General features: G+C 57.1%; 1 protein-coding gene across 1 annotated transcript; it reads right to left on the bottom strand.

Moving 5' to 3' along the window:
• Positions 1–1858: 1858 nt before the first annotated feature.
• HMOX1 (heme oxygenase 1) lies at positions 1859–8774 on the bottom strand. Its single transcript, XM_081084143.1, has 5 exons — positions 8465–8774; positions 7058–7178; positions 4722–5213; positions 3481–3577; positions 1859–2576 (listed from the first exon to the last, which is right to left on the bottom strand). Exons 1-5 carry the CDS (start codon positions 8485–8487, stop codon positions 2452–2454), a joined length of 858 nt encoding a protein of 285 aa, XP_080940269.1. The 5' UTR covers positions 8488–8774; the 3' UTR covers positions 1859–2451.
• Between the last annotated feature and the right edge of the window lie 956 nt (positions 8775–9730).

The following is a 9730-nucleotide window of genomic DNA, read 5'->3' as shown; positions in this document are numbered from 1 at the left end:
TCCATTCCCAGTCGGGGGTGTGCAGAAGGCGGCCAAGCAATGATTCTCTCATCATTGATGTTTCTACCTCGCTCTCCCTCTCCCTTCCTCTCTGAAATCAATAAAAATATATTTAAAATATATATATAACAAACGAATTTGAAATGGGCTTTTCTCACTGACACTTCACGGAAGCCCCTGAGTGGACAAAGATGGAACTCGTTCTAGCTGAGAGCTCCTGAATTTCCCAGTGTGAACAGAACGCAGATTATTCAGCCATTTCCCCATCAGTACAATCCCAGGTGGTTTCTCTCCACCCCGCCACCCCCCTTCCTGTCTTTGTCACTACAAACAATGAATGCCCATGCCCTTCAAGGAAAACCGGAGGCTGGGTCTTGGGTGCCTACCATGTACACACACATCTCATAAACAAACAGCGGCTGCAGGGCCTGGTTGCCCTTGGGAGCTTGTCATACCGTAAACATGAGTCCAGACTCCAGCCCGGCCACCTTTCCAAAACCAGAGCCTCCATCCAGGGTGGGGCCCAGGGCTCCCGGGGGTGTGGGGAGGGATCTGATGCCACCATCCCGTCCGCAGACTGGCGTTGGGACACCGCTGGGCCCTCCCACCAGCTGTGGGCGGGAGGTGTGTTATTATTTTGCCAGTAAACCAAAGGAGACTAAGGGATTTGTCCAAGGTTCCGCACTTAGTGACAAAGCAGGGGCAGGGACAAAGGACCTGCTAATTCCCAGGCCTCGCGTACTGGTTTTTCTTATTTATTGATTTATTTGCTTTTATTGATTTCAGAGAGGAAGGGAGAGGGAGTTAGAAACATCAATGATGAGAGAATCATTGATCAGCTGCCTCCTGCATGCCCCCCTCACTCCCCCCGCCCCCCCCCCACACACACACACACAACCCAGGCATGTGCCCTTGACTGGAATCAAACCCTGGACCCTTCAGTCCACAGGCCGACACTCTATCCACTAGGGCTCACGTACTCGTTTCTAAGGGAGTGCCTTGTCCCCTGCTCCCCAAAACCCCTTCAGCAAAAGGCTTTCCCTCTCCCAGATGGGGGTGGGGGCTGCATTTGTAACATTCCAGTGGCTTTTGGGACTTCGGGAAAGGCTTGGGTTAGGGATGGAGTTGGGCAGACAGGGTGTAAACCCTTCCTAACCCTCAGAGCATGGTAGCTCTCCTCAGATTTGCTGTGAGAATTCAATGAGATGACATAGGTGAGGTGACGGGCAGTACAAGCTCACTTAGCAAGAACTCAGAACCCTGGTTGCAGGGGGTAGGGGAGGCCAGGGGATGGTCAAGGGCGGGGGGGGGGGGGGGGAGGACACATGTGTAATACCCTTTGTAATACTTTAAGCAATAAAACAATAAAAATAAAAAACCCTGGTCGCCCTTGTTTCATTATGTACAGCGTTGGCATGTCACATGCATCCCACTTGCTTCTCGAGACAGGCAGGCGAGGCCCGTTTTCATGCTACAGGTAACGGAACTGAGCCCGCAGAGAGGTTCATGGCTAACCTTAAAGGCAGAGCTATGCAGCAGAGCAGCAGGGACTTCAGCCCAGGGTCTCGCCGGGTCCCTAAGATTCCCAGTACAGGACTCGGACCGTATCCCAGAACCCACTCGTGTCAGCCTACGAGGGCGAGCCCCTCCTCAGTCCAGGGAGCCTTGCATCAAGCAGGGTTCACCAGAGTTGCCCACCAACTGCTTGAAGCTCACCCACCAACACTAGTCTCAGAACAGAAAACATCCAAAACAGCCCACGCCACCCACACCGTCATCCCTGCTCCCACCGTTCAAGACACAAGGGAAGGAAAGGCCCGTTCCCCAAGGGGCACAGAGCCAAGAACAACACTTCACTGACTATCAGGCAATGCAGTTTATTATTCACAATGTTAGAGACCAAGGCCAGAGTGCTGTTAAACACCTCCCCCAGCACCCAACCACCCCACCCCACCCCACCCCCAAACCCACCCCAACCCTGCTATTATAACAGAACACAACAAAATGCCACAGGCAGGCTGAGCTGGGAACAAAAGCAGCTCCAACAAAAACAAGACAAACACAAGACACAACATCCTGGCACATTTATATGAAAAGTGCCCACAGGGCAACGGTCATGGCACGTCAACAAGCAGACCGTGAACCCAGGGCGCTTTGAGGTTCAGGCGGTTGCTACTTCTGGCCACGTCTTCTGGGCTCTGCTGCAGGAACGGGGAGGGGGGAGGGGGTGTCTGAGGGCCCGGCAGGACCCCTCGGTCCATTATGAAAGTTCAGGTCATCGGCTGGATGTGCTTTTGGTTGGGAAGACGGCGCCGACTCCTTCCTCCCTGCCAGAGAGGGGGGCATGGGGGTGCGGGAGGAGCGGACAGCTCCCCATGCCCACGGGATCTGCCCTCTCTAGAAAGAGGGCCCTCCGCTCGAGTCCACGGCCCAGGAGCCAACACGCTGCGTTCACATGGCGTAAAGCCCCATGGCAACCGTTGCCACCAGAAAGCTGAGTGTGAGGACCCATCGGATGAGTGGTGCCTGGGAGAAGACACTGGGCTTCCCTCTGGGGGTCTCCGTGGGCGTCAAGTCTGAAAGAGAAAAGGGGTTCATGTCAACAACAGGTGGACAGAGGTGGGGTGTTTGAGTTCACAGAAACACAGCGGAGGGGTGTCAGCAGTCTCCAATACAGTCCCCCTCAATGCCAGGATTCTGCTAGAACACGAACAAGTGGCCCTCTAGCCACTGCTTGAATACCTCCAAAGACAGGGGGCTCACTACTCCTCTGAGCTGTCTATTATTGCCCTTTCAACCAGCTGACACTGTGAGACCATGCCCTCCAGGGGTACTCCAAGGGAGCACACTTTGAGAACTGGTGCCTTAAGGCAATGTCGCCTCATCCCACCAGGCAGCCAATCCTATAGGGACTGGCATGTTCCAATGCTTCCAGGCACAGGTCCAACAGAGAGGGCCACGTGGCCCTGGCGCACGTGGGAAAGCCACAGGGCAGGTGGGTTAGGGTGGCACCAAGCACGCGGGGAGCTTCCCCTGAGCCTCCGAGGCACACGAGGGAGGGACTAACACGCAGCAAGACCCCAAGGTTACGTGTCTTCCTAGCGTCCCAGGGCAGGGTAACAGCTGGGAGTGGTCGCAGGCTCCCCGCCCCCCATCAGGGGTCTCTGTTCAGGAATCATTACAGGGCCTCAGAGGAACCCAAATCAACCGAGGAAGGCTTTGCCCCTGACGTCGGAGGGTCCTCTGTGTGCAAGTCTCCACTTCAGAGCCAATGAACTAGAACTAACTCAGCTGCCCTTGGTTTCAGGGATGGGGAAACTGAGGTAGGGGGAGCTTACACGGCTTGCCCAGCGTCACACACCGAAGGCTGACCTCTTGCCCTCTGGCCTGCACCCCACTTTTTATTTAAAACATTCAGAAGACGGAAGAGTCAAGAGATACCAGAGCCCAGAGGAGACGCCGCTGCCCGGAGGCCCTCACCTTGCGTCCCGCTGCCGGCCCGCCGGCGAAGGCCCGGCTGCGAGGGGCTCTGGTCCTCGGATTTCTGGGGCAGCAGCTCCTGCAGCTCCTCAAACAGCTGGAAGACAGAGACACGTGTCAGGGAGGGATGGCACTAGCCCAGCTGCCGGGGGATTGGGAATCTTGCTAAGAAATATTGAGGACAAAACCCCTAAGAAAAACATTGACTGTTCGTGTACCTTTCCTCCAGCTTAAGAGATAAGATGTCACAAGTGCATTTCACTCGCTTGACTGCCTGCTCTTCTCCAAATGCTCCCCGACAGCCACCCTGGACCGAGGGTGCCCTGTCGCCATTCAGGGCCTTCGTGTCTATGCCGCCTGCTTTCCTCACGACTCTGTGAGTCCCCCTGGGAAAGCTTGTTTCACGGGGGTGTTCGCAACGAGGAAGCCGCAGCTCCTACAGGTGAAGTGCCCGGACCCAGGCTAACCACGGGGTCAGGGGGCAAGAGCCAGCCCTCCGACGGGCTTTGGCTCAAAATCCCATCCTTCTCCAACCCCCCTCTCTCTCTGAGAGACATGGATTTCCTTGGAGGATCCACCGACCAGGTTTGGTTTGCTGTTTGGGGGACTGCAAGGAAGGAGCAGGGAGCCAGGAGAGCTTGAGCTAGGAGTCCCGTCCCCAGAGTGCCTCCAGGTGGGGGAGAGTGACAGGACTGTACAACATCCAGGCTAGGAGGAACCTCACCCCCCACCCGGGACACCTCCCGCCCCCACCTCAGTGTCCACAAACCCCTCCTGCCAGGCTTTCCTCACTTCCTGGCTGGGCGGAGAGGCCCCAGGTCAGAGGCCACATCTGGGGCACCTATAACCTCTGCAGTGCCAACCTGGCAACACTCGACTTGAGTGTGTCAGTCCTACAACTGTGACGCTCATGCCCCCACGAGAACAGCAGCTAGCATCAGAGGGCTGCCTCTGCGCTGGCCCCGCGATGGCGACTTTACTGGTATAAACTCATTTAACCCTCACAACTCTAAGAGGCAGGCACAATGACCCACTCATTTTACAGATGGGGAAACTGAGCTGGGGATTAAGGGACTTGCCTAAGATCACGTAGCCACTAAGTAAGTGGCAGAACTAGAACCCAGGCTTCCGAGTCTGGTAACTTTCTACCCTCCAAAATCGCGCCACCCCCGCCCGCAACCCCACCTCCGGTATAACAGAGCAACAAACCGGAGTCAAGCCCTGGGCCGCCAGACCCTCACCTGAATGTTGAGCAGGAAGGCGGTCTTGGCCTCTTCGATGATCCTCCCCTTGACCTCAGGCGTCATCTCCAGAGAGTTCATGCGGGAGCGGTACAGCTGCTTGAACTTGGTGGCGCTGTCGATGTTGGGGAAGGTGAAGAAGGCCAGGCCCTCGCCGGAGCTGGGCAGGTCCAAGGCCTTCTGGGCAATCTTCTTGAGCACCTGGCCCCCCGACAGGTCGCCCAGGTAGCGGGTGTAGGCGTGGGCCACCAGCAGCTCGGGCTGCCTGCGCCCCACCTCTTGGAGTCGCTGCCCGTAGCGCCTGGTGGCTTGTGTGTAGGGGATGGTCTCCTGCCAGCCAGGCCCGTACCAGAAGGTCAAGTCCTGCTCCAGGGCCGCCCTGCGGTGCAGCTCTTCCGGGAAGTAGAGGGGGGCGTAGACCGGGTTCTCCTTGTTGCGCTCAATCTCCTCCTCCAGGGCCTTGTAGATGTGATACAGGGAGGCCATCACCAGCTGAAAGCAGAGAGAGCAGGTCAGGACCCCCATCCCAACAGCAGCCCCCACCCCTCCCCAGGCTGGGCTCCCACCTCCTGCCTGCCCCTCCGACCTCCCCTCACTGATCACACACTTCCTGAGCCTAAAGCCTTTTTACCCCCCTGGGTAGTAAACACATGGCCTCACTTAATCCTCACAAAAACTCAGGAGTTGCTATCCCCATTTTACAGAAAAGCAAACTCAGGCTCAGAGAGGGTATGAGATGTGGAGGTTGCACAGCCAGTAAGAAATGACAAGCCTGTAAGGAATCAAGCCTAGACGCTGCTAGGAAGCCATGCTGGCTCTGAGCAAGGGAATGCCTGAATGAAAGCACGTACAAGGGACGCAGGTGCCTCTACCTTTGACCTCTGGGTGGCCGGCTGCAGGGCCCCATTCTCCCTCCTGGAGGCCCACTCCGAACCCCACCACCTCTGGCTGCTGGGCTGGGGTGACACGCCCAGTGTACCTTGGCTGGGGAATTCCTGTTACACATAATACTCTGGCTGTGTGACCACGGGTGAGCCACTCTCTCTCTCTGGGAGATCTGAGGTCCGAGTGACTGCAAGTCAGGCCTTGGTCCCCACGCCCTGCAAAGGGAATAATCCTAAACGATGGAGCAGGACGACACAGGTAAAGCACTGGGCGCAGCCTGGCACGCAGGTGCAGCCTGGCACTCAGCACTGGAATCGGAGGCCGTGGCGATGCATGCCACCTCCTTCAGCACACCCTACGCGAGCACTGGGTCCTCTCGCGGACTTCGTGCCCACTTTGAACTCAATGGCTTAGCGGTAAGACTGAAATCTCCGAGGGGTAGGGGGCGCTGTGGGTGGGGTATTCCAGCAGTCACTCCCTGCTCCCGCTGCCCCAGCCCCTTAACAGCAACTGGGTGTAAGTCATCTTTTTGAGGCGGAAAGAGGAAGACGAGGTAGAGGGAACAAGAGCTAGAGCCAGCACCCACAGGATGGAGGCAAGGGCCCCAGCCCACCTACAACTGCTTGTTAAATCCCCCTTCCTTCGCTGGAGCACCTCTGAGGCTGGGAGTGGGGGAAGGCCCAGGTTGCAAAAGGGAGGGGTGCCAGGAGTGGCGGGATAAAGCTCCCCCACCCTCTATGTTCAGCCTGAACAAGCCCTTCCTCGTGCTGATGCTTTAACACTAGGCGCTTGTCTGGTTCTTTGTCAAGTGTGTCCTATTTGCATGAATTGCACAACTGTGCTGGGAATTCGCAACGTCGGCGTCGGGCATAAAGGGAGAGCTTAAGAAAACCCAATTCACAGCTGAGGGACAAGTTTCTTAGGGAGGTGAAGGTGAGGTGTCCACAGTCTAACTGTTAGGAAATGGTGGAGCCAGGGCTCGAACCTGTACTGCCCCTTGCCTTCGAGGAAGATTAGAATTAAGTCAGGACACAAGCTCTGAAATAAGACCTACCTTGGTTTGACTTTGGCCTTTCTTATGTACTTACTGGCCGTGTGACCGTCTATTAATTACTTAACCTCTCTGAGCCTTCCCTTCCTGGTCTTCCTTTTCAGGGTTGAGGCACAAATTAGATACCAAGTGTGTAAAATGCCCAGCTTGGAAAAGGTGCTCAGTTGATGGCACTACTTGCCCCAGCCCCTCCACAATGCTATGTAGCAGGCTATGAATTTGCTGTGTGACCTTGCGCAAGTCACCTCCCCTCTCTGAGCCTCAATGTCATCATCTATAAAATGATCCTCTCAGACATTCCTATCTGGTCCCTCAGCATCCCTAGTCCCAGTCCCACTGAAACACCTGCCTGAGGCTTGGGCACACCCACACCTGTCATACCCTCCACCAGGACACATACCTTAAAGCCTTCTCGAGTCACCTGGCCCTTCTGAAAGTTCCTCATGAACTCGGCATTCTCTGCCTGGGTGTGCACCTCCTTGGTGGCCTCCTTCAGGGCCTCTGACAAATCCTGGGGCATGCTGCAGAGGGAGGGGAGGGAGGGTGAATAAGGGGGCGGCGTTGAGCAGGGTTCTACCAGAGGCTGAGCTCTGAGGGTGCCCCGCTTCTCCACAGAAGTCAGCCCAGCCTCCCATCTATCTAATCCACAGGCCACATTCCCAACTGCCTTAAGATGCAGGCCCATAGCCCTGGCAGGGTAGCTCAGGCGGTTAGAGTGTCATCCGGATACGCCAAGGCTGTGGGTTTGATCCACGGTCAGGGCACATACAAGAATCGACCAAGGAATGCATCAATAAGTGGAACAACAAATCAATGTTTCTCCCTTCCCCCCTTCCTCTCGCTCTCAAATCAATCAATAAATTTTAAAAATGTTAAAAAAAAAGATGCAAGCCCGTCAACACTCTTCAGTCAGTAAGAGACATTGTACGATGGTCCCCAAAACCAAGGGGGAATCCCGGCAGTTATTCTAAGGAAAGGGAAGAGGAGGCAGCACAACCCCGGAAGCGGCAGCAGGGGGCAGGGTGAGCGCTGTACTCAGTGTCTGATTGCGCTGACGGGCTTTTAGAGCGGAGATTTAACTCATTTATTTTGTTGAGATTTCAGGTCCAAATCTCATTACCCCCTATCATATACTCATTATAAAATACTTCCTGTGTTAAAATGCCCGAGTAAAGCTGTGCTTTACTAAAAATAAAATAAAAAGTTTCTTTCTGGGAGTTTTTCTGTGGTATGTCTGTACTTATTTCCCACTGAATTGCCATTTCTCCTTTCTCTCCCACCTGCACCCCTTCCAGGAAACAAACACCCCTGTTCCGCGCATGCAGATCAGATCCTTGGGAGAAGGGACGGAGCCAGAGGGACAGATGACCAAGGTTCCGATCCCAGCCGGACACCTGCTGGCGGAGCGACCCTGGGCTTGCTGCGTCCTCGGCTGTGAATGGGGACACCGTGGCCACAGCGGTGTCTGACAGCTCGTGGGAGGGGGGCTCGGCCCAGGGTGGGCCCCGGGGGGCCCACACAGCCAGGCCCCGCAGCCCGAGGGGCCCGAGGTGACCAAGCAGAGACACCCCCGAGCACACGCCAAAGTGCAAATACTAACAACGAAGCTGGACGCCGCAGCAACACTCCCAGGGGTCACCCACGCCCCGCGCCAGCGAGCGGGCATGTTAGTCACCTTCCAGCCTCCAACTCGCTCCCGGGTACAGAGAGGACCGGCGCCCAGACCCTCCTCGCCCCCAGCCCCCGGACCGACCGGCGGCTCAGCGCGTGGCTCCGGTCCCGTTCCGGTCCCCCTCCCAGTGCTTGCCTGTCGGGCTGCGGGCGCTCCATCTGGGCGGCTAGGCTCACTCGGTGCTGGTTCGGGATCGGCTCGGGACTGGCTCCGACGGCGCTGGCTCGGGATCGGCTCGGGACCGGCTCGGGATCGGCTCGGGACCGGCTCGGGACCGGCTTGGGACCTGCTCCGGACCGGCTCGGGACCGGCTCGGGACTGGCTCCGACGTCTGGAGGCGGCGGCAGAAGTCGAGCGAGTGACTGTGCCGAGCCCGGCGGCGCCGTCCATTTATACCCGGAGGAGGGGGTCACGTGGCTGCCGCCCCACAGCTGATCCCGTTTCTGGCGCCGCAGAGCAACACCCTCGCCGCCCGCCCAGGCGGGGGGGGGGGGGGGGGGGGGGGCAGCGGTCACATGAGCCTTGGCAAACAAAGCAAAGCTTTTAGAAAGAGACCGTAAAAACAAATAAAATGCTCATCTGGAAATCTGAGTAGTTGTGTGTGATTTTGCTCCTTCCGAACGCCACCCCCCGCACCCCCCAGGGATAGGGCTTGAGGCCCCCAGGAGTCCGAGGGTTCCAGAGAGCTGGGGGGAAGCGCGTCTCAGAGGTGGCGGCTGCTGGGCAGCAGGGCTCCCCAATGACCAGGGGCTCCTAGCCCTCAGTCCAGGCTGCTTCTCATCCCAACCGGCAGCCCCGGGCTCGGCTGGAACAGACGCCCCCCACCCCCACCCCCACCCCCACCCCAGGGCAGAGGAGGCCAGGGCAGCGCGGCTGGTTCCGTCCTCTGTCCCGCTGCGGAGCTCGCAGCCCTCCCCCCTGCTTATTCAGCTTCCTGACTTCCCCTTCCCGCTCCTCAAGCCCAGGAATGACCCAGACGGTCTTCTCCCCCTGCGATCTGCCAAACAAGCCCCCCCTCCCCCGCCCCCATTCCACATCCTAATCCCAGGACCTGCGAATGTGCTACTCTCCAGGGCAAAAGGGATTTTGCATATGTGAGTATATTAACCACCTTGTAATGCGAGATTATCCTGGATTATCCAAGTGAGCCCAATGCAATCACAAAGTCCTTGTAAGAGGGGGGCTGCAGGGTTACCCACACAGGAGGGGGTGTGACAAGAGAAGCGGAGGCCAGGGAGAGAGGTCACTAGGCACTACCGGGGGTGGGCAAACTTTTTGACTCGAGGGCCACAATGGGCTCTTAAACTGGACCGGAGGGCCGGAACAAAAGCATGGATGGAGTGTTTGTGTGAACTAATATAATCAAAGTGAACATCGTTACGTAAAAGGGTACGGTCTTTT

This window comes from Myotis nattereri (assembly GCF_964212035.1).
Source record: "Myotis nattereri genome assembly, chromosome: 2".
In the NCBI taxonomy this organism is placed as follows: domain Eukaryota; kingdom Metazoa; phylum Chordata; class Mammalia; order Chiroptera; family Vespertilionidae; genus Myotis; species Myotis nattereri.
This window is presented reverse-complemented; position numbering and strand designations above follow the sequence as displayed.

Excerpts from the sequence above, each read along its gene's own strand:
- HMOX1 (XM_081084143.1), bottom strand. The coding sequence starts at position 8,487 with ATGGAGCGCCCGCAGCCCGACAG. Across the intron at positions 5,214-7,057 it reads TGACTCGAGAAGGCTTTAAG|CTGGTGATGGCCTCCCTGTA; the intron begins GTATGTGTCCTG and ends CTCTGCTTTCAG. Across the intron at positions 3,578-4,721 it reads CCTTCCTGCTCAACATTCAG|CTGTTTGAGGAGCTGCAGGA; the intron begins GTGAGGGTCTGG and ends TCTGTCTTCCAG.